The following is a 20,057-nucleotide window of genomic DNA, read 5'->3' as shown; positions in this document are numbered from 1 at the left end:
CATTTATTTTTTGCCCAACATTGTAAATGGTTTAAAAGGGCAAATACGAGCATAGCAACATGCTAAAGAATCCGTGGATGTACCCAAGGGGTTAAGCGGATGTGCTCCCTATGCACATGAGATCAAATCCTCTGTTGAGCATCTCCAACAACCTAGCTAATGAGACTTTTTGGCGACTAAAACTAAAAAAAAAAAAAATGTGCTCCAACAGACTAGCTATCTTAACTTCGTAAATAGTAACTAACAAGATTAGCTAGGAGGGGAAAGAAAGTTAAATTTTTACTAAACATTAAAAACTATAAAATAGCTAGCAGGGGCGGATGCATTGAGGGGCAGGGGGTCAGCTGACCCCCTGAACTTCAGTGAATGTCCACGAATAACTTGAGTGATGACCCTCTGAACTTCAATGAACATTTATAGATGACTTAGGTGCTGCTTCTTTAAAGGTTGGAGTTGCCCTTCATATATGTCTTTTAACTGCTTGATAAAATGCATTAGAGAGGTGTTTCCCATTTACAATCTATTCCTAATATTATTTACCTCTGACTTGTTTGTTGGTTGTGATTACAATTGTAGGTAGAAAAATAAAAATAAAAATAAAAAAACAAGTAAAAAACTATCTAAAAATGCAAAGTAAATGAAATGTGATCTTAAAGAATAATAAAGCATCATTATTATTGGACAAATGTATTAATGGGATGCGATGATATCAAACATTGTTAGTGTGTTTTTTTGTTAAGCATTCACATGGGAGCAGCCTTGGAGCATGTTAGTTAACCATGCAAATGACGCATTAACAGGTGTGCAATATACATTTCCAAATGACTTCAAGCCTACCAATACTCGATGAAATGACAATATGCATGCTATTTCTGTTAAAAAAAAAAAATTGTGCGTTGTGCGCATTATTCTTACTGACCTTCCTAATATTATTTCCTAGATCCGCCACTGATAGCTAGTATTGTTGGATCATTTGGCTAGCTACAATAATAAAAATGAACTGTTATTAGCACTCCCAAATATCACATTCTATACTTCTCACAAATATATTTTTCTTTCTAATTATAGAAAATTTTGAATCCAAAATGAGATTTTAGAGTTCTAGTAACAATTGTCTAATCGAAATTTAACTAATATTGTTGTAGATTCTCTGACCAACAAATCATAGCCGTCGATGCAAATCCAGCTGCTTACAAATAAATTTGTGTTGCCTGGGCAAATCCTCTGCAAGTCTCTCCTTTGCACTTGCACTAGCTCACACTTTACTAACCCCTAATCCGCAAATTAGGGTTTCCAATTCGTCCTCTTTCCTCCCCAATTTGTCAATACTTCCCAAATTCCGCTCAACAATGAAGAATCAACACCCAAAACATGAAGGAAACGGAGAGAAATTCAGCGGCTCGAGATCGAATAGCATGAAGAAGAAGAAGAACATGAGGAGGATGGGCGGTCAAGGCCTTTCGCTCGAGGCCTTTGCGAATGCTAAATCGAACAGCAGCTACTTCAACCCAGCTTTGATTAGTATGAAAAACCCCTCTCTTTTGATTTCATTTCGATTTGTTTTTATTTTTCTTCAATTTTTATTTGTTTCTATTCAATAATTTTTCTGTTTATATTATCTTCTTTTAATTTTTATTTATTTTTTGCTTGTTGGGTATGATTTATTGTGATTTTAATGAATTTGGTTGGTTCTGTTTATTGTATCAGAGAAGCAGAAGGAGTTCTACAAGAATTCCAAATATGTGAACAAGTATAAGAAGTCACTGAAACAACAGCAGAGCAATCCTCCGTTGGCGATAAGCCGCTTCGAGGTGTGATTTCTTTGGCTTATGTTTTGTTGGATTTTATTTGAAATTAGGGACAAGGATTGTGTGTTAAGAAAACCCAATTGAAGTCTTGTTGTGAAAACATTATTTGGAGATTGAAGTCTCAAGTTGTGTATTGTTTCGGTGTACAGGAGGAGATGGAAACCAAAGATGGTAAAAAGGAGAGCGAAACGGGATATGTTAGTAAGGAGAATCAGACTGAATGTGGTAGTAAAATGGAGAATGGAGCTGGAGATAGTAGTGAAAAGGAGAATGAAACTGGAGGTGGTAGTAAGATGAGCAAGAATGACAAGAAGAAAAAGAAGTACGGTGCTCGTAGTATAATGAAAATGTATGAGATGAAACATGAAGATGAACAGAAGGAGAGAATGGAGAGGGAGGCGATTATTCAGGCAAAGAAGGAAGAACGAGAAAAGGCGGAAGCACGAAGGAAGTCTGCTAGGGAGAAGATGCTTAAGAAAACGCATAAAGGTCAGCCTGTTATGAAGTACAGAATTCAGCATCTTTTGGAGACTATTCAAGGTTCTTCGAAGCAAGCATAGTTTGCGTAAGTTTTGTAATGTTGCTGATTGAATTACTACTCGAGCATTGTAAAAACAGTTTTGATACCGTGAGGGTAGTGAATCGGTTCTCTACATATTGTTGTTGTGACAGTTTTTTTCATCATTTTCTATGAACGTTTAGACGCTTATGTATTGTTTATTTACTCAGTATTAAAAACTCATCTAGCTTACAACCAGAATAAAACCCGCTTACATGATATGTTACGACTGAACCAACCATATGCCGAGCAGAACACCATTTCCATCATCTTATCACACACACAAGCACTCGGAAATGAACCGAGCCTGTGCCACAATGTTCGATTGAGAAGATTTCAGTGAATGTGATGCGCAGCAATTAGAGAGCGCTTCGGAGGTGGTTTGCAGATGAACATGAGTACTGTATGAGAGAAGTTGTTCGTTTCGGAGGCTCGCTGCTGGTTTGCAAACTTGCAATGCCAAAGCTTCCCTCCATTGTGTTTTGCCAAAGTTGAATTTCCTCGATATCCATACAAAACATGCTCTCCAAAGTTGAATTCCTGGAAATTTCAGAAACTCAAAATTTGTGGATGCAGTCCCATCAGTTTCCAGTTCTACTTGGGTTTTTTTGTTGGTAGGATTAGGATGAGTCTTTGTATGGTCAAAATGACACGAAAATATGTTCAATAAAATTTGAAAATTGATTAAATGTTGTGAATTAACATAAGTTCACGGCTTTGAAAATAGGTTTTATAATAATTTAGTAAAAATTGAAAATTGATCAAATATCATGTGTTAACAGAAGTTCACGGCTTTGTTAAAAATCTTGCTTATAATTCATCGCATACAGGTGAATGAAGGAAAATGCTATATGTTATACCAAACCTATAGGCTTGCTATAATCTTGGTCGTCTGTTTAGGCCATCTTCAACCGAAGGAAAGCCAGAGGGCTCCCTTTAGCCCTATAGTCCTCCAAGAAATTAATATTTTAATGAACAGTGTCATGTCATATTTTTTACCATCTCCAACCGAGAGGGCGAAAGGGTCATAGGACAAACATAGCCCTGTGACAAAAAATCATCTCCAACCAAGGGGGCCAAACGGCCATAGCCCAAACATAATTCATTATTTTAGTTGAATTAATATGGTTACTTAAATTAAACTGCCTCAATAATTTTTCAAGATGTAATCTCAATAATTTTTCATATAGGATTTCGAGTGACACGTGTCGCTAAAGTGAGTAACTCTTCAGATTTCTTGTCGATATGTATTCTCAATAATTTTTTTGATAGGATTTCAAGCACCACGTGTCGATATGTGAGTAACTCTCCAAATTTCTTATCGATATGTAATCTCAATAATTTTTCAGATAGGATTTCAAGTGTCACGTGTCGATATGTGAGTAACTCTCCAGATTTCTTGTCAATATCTTAATAATTTTTCAGATAGAATTTCAAGTGCCACATGTCGAGATGTAATTGGTTGTGCGAATTTTAGATAGGATTCTTATATGTGTGACACTTCTTACCTTCAGCTTCAAATGTCCATAAATAGGGTGGATATTAGGTTATAATTCACACACCTTCATCTTTGCCCTCTCTAATATCTCTTTCAATTCAATCTCCGTCAATTCAAGTTTGCAATGAATTCCAACTTTGAATCCTTTTCGCATTCCAAACATTAAAGAAACGAAGCTATCAAAATGGATTAAACAACCTTTTCTTCATAAACATGGCTGCAAAGCTGATATAGAAGTATCAATCCACGCAAAACCTAATGACAAAATTCATCACCAAAACGTTCTCACTCTAACTATTTCTTGTAATTTATTATAAGAAACCAACTTTAAGCTTCCTTAGTCTTCTCCCTTTTGAATCTTCAAAAACCTGCAGAAAAGTCATCGTACAGTTTCGGTTCCGACAAATCCGCATTCCCACTATTTGCTACTCCGTCACCGTTGGCTCCGCTGTTTCCATCCGACTTCCCACCGTTTTTGCTGCTAGAGTTCCCAATACCATTCTTGTTATTGAACTTGTTGTGTGATGCTCCGTCGCCATTGGACTTCCCAAAGTTGCCCTTCCCGTCGCCATTGGCTCCACCATTTCCCTTCAACTTCCCACCGTTCTTGCCGTCGCCATTGGCTCCGCCGTTTCCCTCCTTCGACGGTGCTGGAGAACGGGGAGGAGGAGGAAGAGGACACCCCTTTGGGAGTGAGTGTTTTACAAGATGCTCTACCACCTCTATAAGGTATTTAATCTTAAGTGAGTTTTTTCTAGATTCCACAAGAAGATATTCAAGGGGGTCATCCACCTTGAAAGAGCAGGTATCACCCTTTAGAATGCCCTTCAGAGCTTCATTCACCCCACCTTGAAAGAGCTTGTGGGGGCGAATGAAGCTCTTTCAAGGTGAAAGAAGCTAATGATATGGCCAAAAGTATTGACCATATCTACTTGTGAGGTGAATGAAGCTATTTCAAGGTAGGGTAAATGAAGCTCTGAAGGGCATTTTGAAGGGTGATACCTACTCTTTCAAGGTGGATGACCGCCTTGAATATTTGCTTGTGGAATCTAGAAAAAACTCACATAAGATTAAACACCTCTATCCTCATAGAGGTGGTAGAGCATCTTGTAAAACACTCCATCTTAAAGGGGTGTCCTCCTCCTTATCCCTATCCTTCAGCACCGTCGGATGAGGGAAACGGCGAAGCCAATGGCAACGGGAAGGGCAACTCTGGGAAGTCCTACGGCAACGAAACATCACACAGCAAATCCAATGGCAAGAACGGTACTGGGAACTCCAACGGCAAGAATGCTGGGAAGTTAGATGGAAACGGCGGAGCCAACGGTGACAGAGCAGCAAACAGTGGGAATAGGGATCGGCCGGAACTAGAACTGTATGATGACTTTTCTGCAGGTTTATGAAGATTCAGAACGGATGAGGCTGAGAAATGAAGCTTAAAGTTGGTAAAAGTTGGTAGTGTCGGATAATAAATTACAAGAAATAGTTAGAGGGAGATCGTTTTGGTGATGAATTTTGTCGTTAGTTTTGCATGGATTGATACTTTTATATCAGCTTTGCAGCCATGTCCACGAAGAAAAAACTGTTTGATCCATTTTGATAGCTTCGTTTCTTAGTTTTAATGTTTGTAAACGGACGGCCAAGATCATAGCAAGCCTATAGGTTTGATATAACATATAACATTTTCCTTCATTCACCTCTACGTGATGAATTATACGCGAGATTTTTAACAAAGCCATGAACTTATGTGAACTCATGATATTTGATCAATTTTCAATTTTTACTAAATTAATATAAAACCCATTTTCAAAGCCGTGAACTTATGTTAATTCACAATATTTGATCAATTTTCAAATTTTATTGAACATGTTTTCGTGTCATTTTCACCATACAAAGACTCATCCTAATCCTACCAACAAAAAAAACCCAAGTAGAAACTGGAAACTGATGAGACTGCATCCACAAATTTTGAGTTTCTGAAATTTCCAGGAATAATATAACTAAATTACCCAAGAACAATCCTCATATATCTTGCGCAACAAGAAAGTTTAAGCATGATTTTCTAATCTAAATACGTTCTAAACAGGGTACACAAATGAAGCTGGTAACCCGTTTAACGTTTTGCTTGAGAGTTCAAAGCTTTTGGGCTATACTACAACGTCCAAGTTTAGAGCAATCAATTCGAAACCCATACCTTAATCTTCATTACGTTTTCCTTTACAAAGTGATGAGTTGGGAGACGCAGACGTTGGCGTAGAGACGTACTGGCTAGAGTGGGTATGCTTCCTCCTATGCGCTTGAGTACGGATCATCGTCTCTCCCAACTTGATTAGTTTAAAATAGAATATCGATGTAGACGCGAATGTAGCCATATTGGCTAGATCATATGTACTACCCTTGTACACCCGATTTTGAAACCTCATTCCTGCAATTTATATTAGTTAAAGTATAATACCGCTCGTACCAAAAGGTAAAATGTCGCTTTTATTGGAAGAGAAAAAGAAAAGGCTTTCAGTTGGGAGACTGATAAAGAGAAATGGAGCTAGGGATTATCGTTCGGCCGATGAAATGGGCCTGCTAGAACCAACGAGGCCAAAACCCAAACTATTTTACCCCGAAGTGACCTGATCCGAATCTGAAATTTTAATTTTTTATTTTTTTTAACAAACAATAGTATCTACACTAAGATCATCTCCAACCGCTAAAATCTAAAAATTTTAGCCCAGAAATAGCTTTTCTGCTCCAACTCTTATGGCCTAAATTTTTTAGCCTGAGATTATTAAAGAATAAATTTAGACTAATTTTTTCTTTTAAAGTAATTTAAAAAAAAATTTATGTACACTATCATAATTTAATTTTATGAACATTTTAACCTAAAAATATTTAAATTCCGATAAATATTGAAAAGTCATTAAATTTGGGTGAATTTTGAGTTAAATAATTTTTTTAATTAGTTTAACCGTTAGATTTAAATTTGGGCCGTTAGATATTTTTCTTACCGTTAGATTTGATTATATTCGATCTCAGCCTTTAGATTCAATAAATTGTGGGAGACATGCCCATGTGGGTGGGGTCCCAATAGTGGTGCCCACACCATTTTCTGGGCTAAATCCTGGAGGAAATTTGGCTTTTGTTTGGCTTTTAGCTTTTAGCCCACACATTTAGCATAAATTATGTACACTATCATAATTTAATTTTATGAACATTTTAACCTAAAAATATTTAAATTCCGATCAATATTGAAAAATCACTAAAATTGGGTGAATTTTGAGTTAAATAATTTTTTTAATTATTTTATCCGTTGAATTTAAATTTGGGTCATTAGATTTTTTTTTTTACCATTAGATTTGATTATATTCGATCTTAACTGTTGGATTCAATAAATCTTGAGAGACATGTCTATGTGGGTGAGGTCCCGCTGGTAGTGCCCACACCATTTTCTGGGCTAAATCCTAGGGGAATTTGGCTTTTGTTAGGGTTTTAGCGTTTAGCCCATAAATTTAGCATGGGTTAGATTGGGTTGAGTTTGTGGAGGGGGGAATAAAACCTAAAAAATAGCATTTAGTCTAAGGTTGAGTTTGGTCTAAGGGAGTGGAGAAGTAAGCTAACCTTCACACTGAGCTAACCATAATAAAGTGGTTTAAATTTGCCTTTCGTGAGAATCAAACTTAAAATTTCTTACTTACAAATGAAAATGAATACCGCTATGAATTCTTGTTGCCAAGTAAAATGGGCCGACTAGAATCCAGCGGGCCAATACCTGGACTGTTTTACCCAGATGTGACATGATTGGAATCTGAAATTTTACCATACTTAGATTCCATAATATTCACTTTCATCCCCCTTTTTTTTTAACCTTTCCACGACGCTCACTTGATTATTATTTTTTCTTTTTCTTTTTTTCTTTTTTTTTCTTTTTTTTGTGGGAAACCGTCACTCACTTGATTTATGTTTTGGGCAGCAAAGGATCTGAGCTGTAGATTACAGGTGCAGTAAATAATTTGGGTACAAACTTTAAAATCAATGGGGCCAAGCCACATACTGAAAGCCTGAAGCATTGCAACTTTAACTGAGGGCATTTTACCACTTTACATCATGATACAACCAACGCTTACTTCGATGGATAATATCATGACAGGTAGGGTTGGTTGGGGGTGAAACAGTATAATCATAAGGTCAGAGTGTGACGAAATCACCAAAAGAATTGTGGTAAAAAAAAAAAAAAAGGAGGGGAATAAAAATGATGATCTTCAATCAATACCCTCAAACGTGTGGCCATCATCATCCAATAAAAATGCCTGCCAAAACTTTGATTGCCCCACATTCACTCACTCATCTCAAGAAATGAGGTTATTTTCAGATTTTTGTGTTAAGAACTGTCGGATTTTAAAAATTAGACTACTCAATTTAAATTATGCGGTCTATATCAGCACATTTCACTGTGCCACTTGGGCCACTTCATAGAAACTAAGCCCTTAAACGGCCTAGATTTCTCTTGAACGATCCGAATTTTCGAATTCGTCGACTCAAGACACAAAAATCCAGCAGGAATCTCAACTATCATCTCATGATCTCAGTCGTTCGCCTAACTTCTTTTTTTTTTACTTTTTTTTTTTTTTTTTGACAAAATATGATTTTGTTCTATGAAGTTTCACTTTAGTCATTGTGGTAGCGACTTAAATTTTTATTGTTTATAAATCGTGTAATTCAACGATAATGACTTGAGTTAGTCAATTTTCATAAGAAATATGAATTGAGAGGTATGTAAGTGAAATTTGTAAACTTCTAAAAGGACTAAGCAACCAATCTCACGCGCATGTTAATCTAAGTAATTTTGATAATAAAATTTTGACAAAGACAAATGATCCATAAACTGTAACAATTTGTCAACTTCACTAAAATTATTATGTCCCGATCTCGAGAATACACTCAGAACTCCTTATTGACGTCAAAACATCTAGCGAAACAACCTATACATAGAAATTCACCATAACTCAACGTCAAATATACACGAGAGAATCCGCAGGTAAACTAAGCATCAAATTAAACTATGAAATAAAACAGGGTCAAAGAACCCCACTTTGTAAGCATATTGCCCACAACTACACCACTCCAAATCTCTCTTCTATGGTCATAATTTGTCACTTTGCTAAGTGAGGACCGCACAGTAAAATAATGTGCCGATTAAGAACTTAGATTCCGACAATTTAAACCACAAACGCTATCGTGAAACTTCTTCCAAATTATACATACCAAAATCAAACTTTGACCTTATTGTTTTTATTCTTTTGTTTTGTGTTCTGGCTTCGTTTTGTTCTTTTAAAACTTTAGGTCAGTCTTCAGTATGTGGTGGGGTTGAGGGTGTCTGTGTTATGTTGTTTTCAATCTATATGACCTTATTATCTCTACTGTGTATTATGAGGTAAGGAACCTCTCCAGATTTCTGTGTTTGGACATGCAGATTCTGAAATTTGGATGGCTCAATTTAAACCTTGCATTTTCCTTAGCTCATCCCATTAGTCTACTTCGTAGAAAATGAAGTCTTTAAATAGCCCAAATTTTTTAATCCAGATGTTCTAAACACAAAGATTCGGAGACAATTGCAGCTCTGTATTATACATGTGGTCTCTCTCTCTCTCCCTCTCTCTCTCTTGTTATATTATCATATTAATATATTATATTTGGAATTTTTTTTTTGTTTTTTTAGGATAAACTATCATTTGGCCCCTTGAACTATTTTTTTGGCAAATTAACCCCCTGAACTATGTAAATCAGTTAATTAACCCCTTGTCGGTAGATTCCATCCACTATTTCGTCAAATTCAAAGGAAAATTAGTGTTTCCTTCATCAATTCTTACTTGTCAACTATAACCACCAATGAACTTATGATATTTGAAAACAAAATAATGTGTAATGACAATGTAAGATGATCTATTAGGTAAACGTTTGGTTTTTTTTATATTTTCTCATCATTCTATATGTTTTTGAATTTGTGTCAAAATTTTATTAATAGTTATAGCTAACAAGTAACAATTGATTATAAAATGAAATTGATTCTGCAATCTAACAACAATGAGTTAATTGACTGATTTAAATAATTCAAAAAGTTAATTTACCAAAAAAAATAATTTAGAAGATCAATTTTAATTGAAGTGATTGTTCATAAGTTCAAATCATAATTAATTATTTTTTAAGTAATTGATATTAATTAGTGTGGCCAGGCGGGAGGGAGGGAACTCGGGGAGGGCTATCTGAGATTCTGATGTTCAAAGGAAAGGGAGGTGAGAGAGAGCGCGTGAATGAAGCAAAAAGTTGTGGACGCCATCCAATGTCACCGAATCTATCACGTGGCTCTACAGTCAAGTCCCTCTCTCTCCCCTCTCTCTCTCTCTCTCCTCCTTACCCGATAAGATAGGAGACATATTGCATGCTCTCCTGTTTGGATGTCATTTCAATTTCTTCTTATTTGTGCGGTTACGGTTAAGCACGTCAACATTTATATTTCTATTATTTTTTGTCTTATTATCTTTATTAAAAAAATCAATATAAAATATTAATGTGATTTAACCATGATCGTACAAAATAGAAAGAAATGAAAATGACTCCCAAACAGAGGGCAGACGATCTGCGAGAGCAGGTTGAAGAGACCATTTATCAAAGGAGCTTGCTTTTTCTTACCCAACTCCCTTTCTTCTAATTTTTCCATTTACACGAGAAGGTTACCAACATTAGGGTTTTCACTTTGTCGATTGGTTTGACATACCGTCACAACATTTCTTGTTTGAACACTCTTCCAAGTTTACACTTACACCAGAGACATCACTTAACAATCCATTTGAGATAACATTACAGTGACTAAATAAACCTTTGTAAGAGCACATACTTGGGGCAACGTTAAGAGCACATACTTGGGGCAACTCTAACGTTGAGTAGTGTTTGCATGGAGTCGAATGCGATCAAAATAGGTTTATACTTTCTTGAAACGTTCCCTATGAACGACGTGATGAAAGCGTTGCTACCAAACTAACCTAAATTCAAAATGCTACTGTAACATTATCTCAATTGACGAGAGATCGCTCCCGAAATTAATTTCTCCCATCAAGATAAGCTCCAAGAAAGAAACAAAGACGCATCAACATTACAAACAGTACAACGGATGAAAAAAAGGTAATGCGCAAAAATATGAAGCTTTATTTGCTGAGAAGGCTAATATTGATACATTTGGGTCCGCATGGCAATTACTTCCTGTTGAAAAATAAAGAGCCACATAACAAAATGCATAAAAACATAAGCACAAGTCTGCATCTGCTAGCATACAAATGGTGGCTACGCTGAATCGAAGAAAAAAATGCATCTCTGTTCAGTTCAATACATTACAACAACAGGAGTTTCGAGTTTTGAATCTTTATTAATCGCTAACTGGTATCCCATAGCTCAGCCAATGGTAAAATGATGGCGATCGAGCTCTCGAGCCTCTGTATACCTCTCCTCCCTACCCCCGCCGCCTAACGCTCCAATCAGAGCTGCATCTATATTAAGCTACCGCACCAATGAAATTAAATGCGAAACAATTTAAGTACCATATATTAAGCGTGTACCTGCCGCCGTCCATCCAGTACATCCAAAAGGTTTGAATCGTGGGGATTCGTCTATTTCAACATTCAAGTAATCCTCAACGTCGAATTTTTATCCATGGTCCATACAAAGCCAGGCATGTCAAACCTAGGCCCTGCAACCGACCTATAGATGTAGAGCTTCTCAACGGGAGAGTTCTCCGGCCTGGATTCTGGGTGTCCCCTCTCATCAATGACTTCCACATTAAGCCTTGGTAACTTCTGGCCTAGCAGCTTACATGCTCCATAACTCACTGAGCAAGAAGACATCCAAAGGGATCGCATTGTCTCCAGCTTTGCAGCATTGGCCAAAAGAGCCTTGTCACCAAACGGACAGTCCCTGATCTCCAGCTTACGAAGATTATCACACCCAGACAATATATGATGAAGCCCCAAGTCACTATCTCCGGCAAAGGCTACAGACAGCATCTCCAAATTTTTACCATAGGTTCCGATATAATCAAACACTCGATCAGTTAGTAGACCAGAGATGGACAATCGCCGGAGATTCTTGCAGTTCTCAACAATGGCCCCAAAACCCACATCAAGAGGCTGAAGGGTCAGGTAGTCAGGAATTTTGGGCTCAATTATACAAAGACGAAAACATGTAAAGTTCGGCTGATTCCTAGCAATGGTGATTAATGCATCATTGGACATTTGCCGGCAGAAGTACAGAACTGAGCGGAGCTTTGGACAGCCCTCAGAGACAGATACGAGGCCCTGCTCTGTCAAGGAAACATTTGGTTCCACCACAAATGGATCTGAAGGGAACACCCTTAACTCTCGTAGATCCTTGCAAGATTCCGCCAGGGCATTAAGGCCAACGTCTTCAATGTAATCCAATACCTGTAGTCATGTCCTTAATTAGCTACAAATCCGAATTACAATTAGAACATATTTGCTTCTGTAAGCATCCAACACTTTAACCCTAAGAAAAATTAAAATTTAATTAAACTGACAGGAGACTGAAAACATTACATAAAAAGGACATACCCAGAGGCGCTGCAGATTCGGGCATTCGCTAACAAGCTTTACAAGATCCGGGCTTTGAATATTGGAATAACTCAAATTTAGTGATGTTAGCCCAGGGCAGATAGAATAAATAGCCGTAAGATACGGTGGTACCACATCCCAAAATCCAGATACGCTCTTGAGTTCCTTGCATCTTGAGAAGGCAGCTGATAGGATTGTGAAGATATCAGGCCGCAACTCAGCCGAGTACGCCCCTGTGCCTAACTCAGTCAGCCTAGGTGCCTGGCGAAGTAGATTGGCTAGCCTGTCAAGAGGCACAGAACGATTGAGCCGGAGACTCCTCAGGTTGGGACACCTACCCACCAGGCGCTCCAGGGCAGAGAAACTCAACTCGGACCCTAGACATGCAATGTTGAGGGAAACAAGTGATGTGTACGTATCAGGAAAATGGCTGAGCCAATGCCCACTCAGGTCCTCCACATCACTCTCATGCAAGTCCAGCTCCTGCAGATTCCTGCATCAGCAAAGCGAAAGAGTGCATCCATAAGACAAGGTATAACTCACAATTTAAGCCAAAAAAAAAAATGAAGAAAAATTTACTAAATTAAGCAATTGAATAGAACAAAACAAGACTACCTACAAAAACTAGATTACCGATAATAATTAGCAACTCATCAAATGACGGCAACTAGACTTCTAAATTTGTTCAACTTTTCCACAAACTAAAGTTTACAAAAAAAGTAAGTTTTCTATTTTTCACTGAACCATCACCACCACACAAAAGTTCACACTTCTTTCCAAACCCAGCATTCTTACAAGTAAAAAACATCACTGCTACGAGTAATCTCCCAAAAGCAAAAGCAAAAAAAATGAGAAACTAGATCAAAAGAATCTTCGAGTAGCAAAGAAAAATAGAATCTAGTGGTAAGAAAACAAAAGTAATCCACACAACATCCAAAATTTTGAAAACAACCTCACATCCACGGTACTCCATATCAAACAAAGTAGCCCAGATAACAAGAAAGTAAAAAGTAACCCAATTGATCTTGACTAGATTTTGCAAATTAACCATTCACATAACAAGAAGTCCCCACTCAGATCTATCAGAACAAAAGCAGAAAATAAATAATTCGGATCCAAGTATGGTAACCAACTGGGACTACCCAAAACTGGGAAATCAAATCCTGCAAACCACCAATAAAGGCAACAATGTGCAGCTCAAAACCCACCAAATCAGATCTCTTTACACACATTTACAGACTTAACACTCCTCACAGAGCAAACATGTTCAAATACAAAATCGAGGGCAAGAAATTGAGCATTTTTAAATCATGGGTGTTCTACTATTCGAGCAATCCCAGTTCATGTGCTCGTGCTGTAAGAGTAGAGTGAAGAAATCTCACTCAACAAAACTCGAAAGATTCAAACTTTAATGCTTTCGAACTCTTAAATCATCCTCAGCAACCAAAAGGAACCCACAAATTGTTCAAATAAACAAAGTAACATAGAAACTAATCGAACCCGAAATTTACAGCTAAAGTAACACAGAACAAGCAAAGCTCAAGCTTTCATTTCCCAAACACACTGCAAAGCAAAGATACAGAAGCAAAGCGAGAAACCTGCAATTGGCAGCAATGGCGGCGAGCCCGTCAGTACTGAACCCCTCACAGGACGAAAGCACGAGGAGCTTGAAATTCTTGAAGGACTTGGCAATCAGCTCCAAGGTCTCGTCGGTGACGACCATCCTCTTGAGCTTGATCTCTTCGAGCCAAGGGTAGGCGCTGGCCATGGCGGCGATCCAGGGGTACACGTACCCACCCCAGCCGTCGGGGACCAGATTGAAGTCGGCGAAGTGAGGCTTTCCCTTGAGCTCGATGGATCTAATGTCCGGGAACCGCCTGATCACCATCCTAGGGCTGACAGCGTAGCAGTTCCCGATGAAAATCCGCCGCCTGCACCACCGTTCGATCTCGTACCACGACTTGCACACCGTCGAGATCGAGTTCCGGTCCTGGTCCGTCTGTATGAATGAGAACACGTGCTCCAGCACCTCCTCGGGAAACGAGTTCGCCATTTTCGGCATTTCCCGCAGCTCAATCTGGTCCAAGAGCACTAAAACGACGTCGCTCTTCCGACTTCTCTGGATTCGAAGCAGCTGGAGAAACAGCGAAACAGAGAAGGAGAGACGAAGCAGGGGGAGTGAAACTGCGTCGTTTAGATTAGATCTGAGACTCCATTAACAAGCTTATTCGTTGCAGAGTTGCAGAGGAGAGAGAAAGTATAGAGAAAGAGAAGTGAGAGAGAGAAAGAGAAAGAGGATAAGGATTTTATGTTGAGCTGGAGTGAGGTTAGATTTTAACCGGGGTTAAATATAGTGGTGGGGTTCTGTGCGACTGATGCTAGTTAACGGTTGAGATGACAATACCTGTGGGGTGGGAGTTGAGAGCCGTTGGATTGCGCGGTGGCAGTGGGGTGGTCTTATCCGCTGGGCGACCAAGTGCAGCCGCAGAAAACGGGTGTACGCAAAGGGAGTGGAGCCCGGGGGGTGTCTTAAGGCAAACGAAGATTTTGGAGTACAAATTATCTGTGGAAATAGGGCACAATTCCTTTAAATCTTATAAACGTCACGTTAATTAATAATTTTATCTCGTTTATTTGTTGATTGAACACGTGTTCATGTAGTTTTCAAAATGCAACAAATAATGTATGAAACCTACGTTAATTAACGGTTTCACTTTTTGTCAAACTGATTTTATTTCATTTGTTGTTTATTGAATTCATCACGCGTCACATCATGTGATATTGAATTGTAGTACAAATATGTTTAAGCCTAATGGTATTCGAGGGAATGAATTGGGTTGAATTATATAATAGATCAGTCTTTGTTATCTACCCATTACGTCTAACTTTTAAGTGGAGAACACCACTAATTTGTAATGTAACTGGTCGTTGCATGACTATTTAGAACTACAAAACTAATACGTTTGTCAACATATTATGTAATACATACTTGTCTCGAATGCAATACTAGGGTTCGCTCCTATTATCTCTTTTTCTTATACAAGGAGCAATGAAATGGTGGAATCGAACTCTTATAACATAAAATGTACAAGTATGAATACCACTCTTAACCAATCAGGTAAAACCGTAACCAATTATCTAGGACAAGATGAAATAGGGTTGATTTTCTTTTTTTTTCTGTAACATAACATGTTGTCTAGCTGGATAATCAAGCGCTCTACCAAATTAAATAGTACTAAGATAATTTAAAACCAACCCAAATTAATCTTCAATGGGAGGTAGGAACCATCATACAAAACCAATCTATGGAGTTGTGTTAATGGAAGCATATAGCACCAAACTTTGTTTTGCATGCAAAGATTAGATGGGTTATAAGCCATTTTTTCAATTTTTGGTACACGTCTTAACCTACTTTGATTTCTTAATTGGATTGTTTATGTCAACTATAGTTGAAAAAAGAGACAAAATTTGGGTTTTCTTTCTTCCGGAGATTATTAGACGAGACATGCTATTGGAAGTTCAAAAATACATCGTCGCCGTCAACTGTTTAATAGTCATACTATTATCACATGGAATTACTTATTTACGTGTTATGATAGAAGTGAAAAAGATGATTGATATATTAAGTAAAATAAATTCATGTGTTATAATATAAGTAAATTGGTAATCAATCATGTACTGGTGTAGAAAATGGACGGATGTATATTGGGGCCAAGGTGGTCCCAGGACCACCTGGAGTTTGAAAAATATACGTATGAAGGTCTTCTGAGGACTCTGAATGTTTGGTAAGAGCTTGTTTTGTGTGTGAACAAGTGTTTGATGTAATCTCTACTAACATATCTTGACAATTGCATTGACAATACTCGATAATACTCAACAATTGCATCGACAACGCTAAATAGATGACTCATCAGATTGCTCCAATATATGAAAGATATTGGCATATGCACAATATAATTTGGCTGACGACAACAAGCCCACCAAGTACTTGACAAAACTGTCTCGGTGAATAACTGAATCTATTTTTTGCGCTCTATTTATATCTAAAAATCTAAAATATTTAACACTGATCCTCAAAATTTGAATCTTGAATCCCTCATTAGTGTAAAACACCAAAAATTCATTTGCTTTTAAGAATACCTAAATATAAAATAATAATGCTAATAGTATCATTACTTATTAGTGAACTTTATCGAAAAGCTCCCGGTAATATTCATTTTAACGAAAAATCATATTTTTACATTAAAAAATCAATTATGGTGTTATTTACTTACCATTTATTTTATCCTTATCGTTAAAACTTAAAATTTTCAAACAGTTTTCATTAATTTCCTTTACTTATTATCCAACCAATAGAATGGTCAATGATGGGCAGAAAATTTGTTCAAATTTTGTTCAAATTTTGTTCAAATTTTGTTCAAATGTACAACAAACAACTGCACGTTGCATCTTAATCAAGTCCGTACGATGTGGCCTTTTCCCAGTGTACTGTCCGATGGTAATATATAGTTATATAAATGAGTAACATTACTCACCCATAAAAGCATTTAGTTAATTTACTTTTTTACCCATAAACGGTGAGCACCCCTACAGGTTCACCCAGGGCCGCGTACGTACTTTTACATGGGCCTTCTCACAAAAATTTAAATTCTGAGTGTACGAAATTGCCCGCTTTAGAATGCCACCCAATTACATTCGTTCCCATGTATACGAGGGGTACTATTGTCAATATAAAAGGACAAGGTATTATTTGGATCCACTGCCTCGGCATGAACTCAATGAGACGTGTCCCTTTTAATGTCGACTTAAAATCGGGTGTATTTTAGTTCACTGGCCTTAGTAAAAATCTGATAAACGAATTGTGTTTATTGTGTTTATGTTAAACATGTTATTTTATCAGATTATATTGTGTTAAATCTATTATCTTAATAGATTTTTAACAAATGACCAAATAATGACTTGATTCGTTAACATGTCGTGTTGTTGGTACCATGCAAACAAATCATACAAGAAATTGTTATACCTAATGTCTAGATCTTACAAACGATATGCTATAAAGTGTTAATAGGTGCCTCAATAATGAACGGACTAGTTAACGAGTGATCTGATAACAATCTGATTCAATTAACGGTGACTTAATAACGATCCGACTCTTTAATTGCCGATCCGAAACTTGTTATTTTTGTCTTGAGTTAACAAATCGTGCAAAAAATTATCATCTTTTCAAGCGGTGCTAATGCTCATCATTTTACTTATTATTATTGGATGAATTTAAATTTTGAGATTTTGGTGTGTTTACTTAACATATCAATTTATCTAATGATGATAAATAGATTAGCGAGCATTACTATCACTTGAGATAAATAGGATAGTGAGCATCACCATCACTTGAAAATGATAAGTGAAAATATTTCCTTTAAAATCGACGGCCCATAATTGGTGCTTGCCAAGAGAAGATCTCAGCCCTTGGTTCGAGCTCGTGTTTATTCAAAATTATCTTATTAAAAAAAGGAAAAAAGCGTTTCGAAAAAATGTATATTTTGAAAATTCGCTCAGAAACTTAGGTCATAATCAGTTAATTATTTTTTTAATCCAATAGTTTAATGGTGAGCTGGCTTGCACGTAAAGTTGATTTTCATTGGTGAAAAATCGTGAAAAATAATTAATTAGTTATAAAATCAAAGGAATTAATTATTAACCCCACGCATGGTTCTCCGAGAATCTCTCCTCTTCTCGAGTGTATTCAGCTGCATATATTTTTGCCCACTTATTCCACGATCATATTAATGTTGATATTTTATTCAAATTATATTACATAAATTTGATATTTGAAAATAAATAAATAAATAAAGTTTAGCTGATGCATTCATCACGGTATGCATTTTTTTTAAAGCTAGGAAGACTTCAAAAAGGATTTCAGCTTTCCTCTAACAACGATTATGTAATTCACCAATACTGGAAGTTGAGTTTAAGACGTGTCGTGTGAAGTACTGACTTGAAATTCGTCTTTAACCACTGAACCTCCACCATTTCGTTTCAAATAGTTTCTCTAAGACCAATTCTAGGATTCCTCAAAAAATAAATAAATAAACCAGTTCTAAGAGATATAAATAATAGAATTTGTTTTTTTTTTTATAAAAAGAAAGATCAACTCTACACCTTCTTCGGTGCAGATGTAGAATTATAATATTCCAATCTTATGACTTTGTTTTAATGTTTCGGTCTCAATGGTTGATGGTATATTCTTCTGAACCACCATTAGGTGATCTAGTGATTTTGAAACGAGATTCAGACTCGTATTCCATACATCATATTTGAGGTGTAAATTCTAACATTGGTGAATCACACAATTGTGATTAAGAAAATGCTGAAATACTTCTGTAAGTCTTCCAAACTTCTAAGAGAATAAATTGTCGTAGCAAAAACATCATCTAATCCTTTTAAAAATATAAATATTTTTCTGTATTTTTTATTATCTTTACCTACTAAGGTTACGATGCATTATTTTTTGTTTACACCCACAAATGAAGTTGCAGTCCGATGTCGATGATTAATTAGAGAAGAACATTTAATGCAGAGGCAGTGGCAGTACTCGTATGAGCAAACCAAAATTTGTGACAGCCGAGCGAAAATATGCATGCCGGCACATAAAGCTACATATGAGTCATTGTTATTAGATAGCTTAACATGTTATATTTTTGAATTGTCCTAGTCAATGAGCATCAATCAAGGTTAATGACATAGTTCAAATGTTGGTTGGTAGATAACATGCACGTTAAATTATCGAAAGTTAGGTGAAAAATTGTCACATAAAGATAATACACATCGAACTATTAATTCTAATTGTGTTACTGTGAAACAAAAATATTTACATAGCAATTTGTCCTATTTAGATACTCAAGATCGAGAAGTATATTATGTATAGATGTTGTTCATATATGAAACTTGTGCATTTTCTTGCAACAAGTTGGGTCATTCGTTTGTTTATACATTATAGGTTTAGAAGGTTATTATTGCATCAGATAGTCTAGCATATTACGTTATCAAACTATTGAAGTGAATCAAACAAGTTTTACGGTATAGTTTAAATTGTTAATTGATAGATAATATGCATGCTAGATTGTCCAAGATCAAGTGAAAGATCGCCTAAATTAGTAAAATATTCAATTGATCGGTCTATTGATCCTAACTATGTTGCTCTAAGCAAATATTTTCATTGAGCAGTTCATCTTATTCAAATATTCGCGACAAAAAAGTATTGTACATATAGTTTTGGTTCATATATATGAAACTTGTATATTTTCTTGTAGCACGTAGGGTCGAGTAGGGTTTTCAATATCCGAACTATGAGCATTTTCAATTAAGTTCTTTATGCTAAAAGGGGTATATAAAAATGTAGGCCCTTAGCTTACATGTATAAGTGTAGGTCCCTATCTATAGCTACGCATTTTTTCTTTTTTTTTCACTATCAACTTTATTATTGTCACATGGGTCACAGATTTTTATCTCCTCTTCTACTGTTTTTTCCTTTCCCTCGTTGGCAAAATTAACTTAGCACAAGAAATCATTTTTTGATCGTCATATCA

At 36.5% G+C, this 20,057-nt stretch overlaps 2 protein-coding genes across 2 annotated transcripts; one reads left to right on the top strand and one right to left on the bottom strand.

The window, feature by feature from the left end:
• Positions 1 to 1,215: 1,215 nt before the first annotated feature.
• Positions 1,216 to 2,517, top strand: LOC137743725 (uncharacterized). Its single transcript, XM_068483671.2, has 3 exons — positions 1,216 to 1,521; positions 1,708 to 1,811; positions 1,958 to 2,517. The coding sequence occupies exons 1-3, from the start codon at positions 1,350 to 1,352 to the stop codon at positions 2,366 to 2,368; spliced, it is 687 nt and encodes a 228-aa protein (XP_068339772.2). The 5' UTR covers positions 1,216 to 1,349; the 3' UTR covers positions 2,369 to 2,517.
• An 8,519-nt stretch (positions 2,518 to 11,036) lies between these two features.
• LOC137742448 (protein TRANSPORT INHIBITOR RESPONSE 1) lies at positions 11,037 to 14,794 on the bottom strand. Its single transcript, XM_068482314.2, has 3 exons — positions 14,070 to 14,794; positions 12,472 to 12,964; positions 11,037 to 12,324 (listed from the first exon to the last, which is right to left on the bottom strand). Exons 1-3 carry the CDS (start codon positions 14,531 to 14,533, stop codon positions 11,527 to 11,529), a joined length of 1,755 nt encoding a protein of 584 aa, XP_068338415.2. The 5' UTR covers positions 14,534 to 14,794; the 3' UTR covers positions 11,037 to 11,526.
• Between the last annotated feature and the right edge of the window lie 5,263 nt (positions 14,795 to 20,057).

Source organism: Pyrus communis, chromosome 11, assembly GCF_041283825.1.
Source record: "Pyrus communis isolate YQ-2024b chromosome 11, ASM4128382v1, whole genome shotgun sequence".
Lineage (NCBI taxonomy): Eukaryota > Viridiplantae > Streptophyta > Magnoliopsida > Rosales > Rosaceae > Pyrus > Pyrus communis.
Note: the sequence above shows the minus strand (reverse complement) of the source record. Positions and strands in the feature narration are given on the sequence as shown.

Coding starts and splice junctions, on each gene's coding strand:
- LOC137743725 (XM_068483671.2), top strand. CDS start 1,350: ATGAAGAATCAACACCCAAAACATGAAGGAAACGGAGAGAAATTCAGC. Junction 1,522..1,707: donor CTTCAACCCAGCTTTGATTA/GTATGAAAAACC, acceptor TTATTGTATCAG/AGAAGCAGAAGGAGTTCTAC. Junction 1,812..1,957: donor TGGCGATAAGCCGCTTCGAG/GTGTGATTTCTT, acceptor TTCGGTGTACAG/GAGGAGATGGAAACCAAAGA.
- LOC137742448 (XM_068482314.2), bottom strand. CDS start 14,533: ATGCCGAAAATGGCGAACTCGTTTCCCGAGGAGGTGCTGGAGCACGTG. Junction 12,965..14,069: donor GCCATTGCTGCCAATTGCAG/GTTTCTCGCTTT, acceptor TTGCTGATGCAG/GAATCTGCAGGAGCTGGACT. Junction 12,325..12,471: donor CGAATCTGCAGCGCCTCTGG/GTATGTCCTTTT, acceptor ACATGACTACAG/GTATTGGATTACATTGAAGA.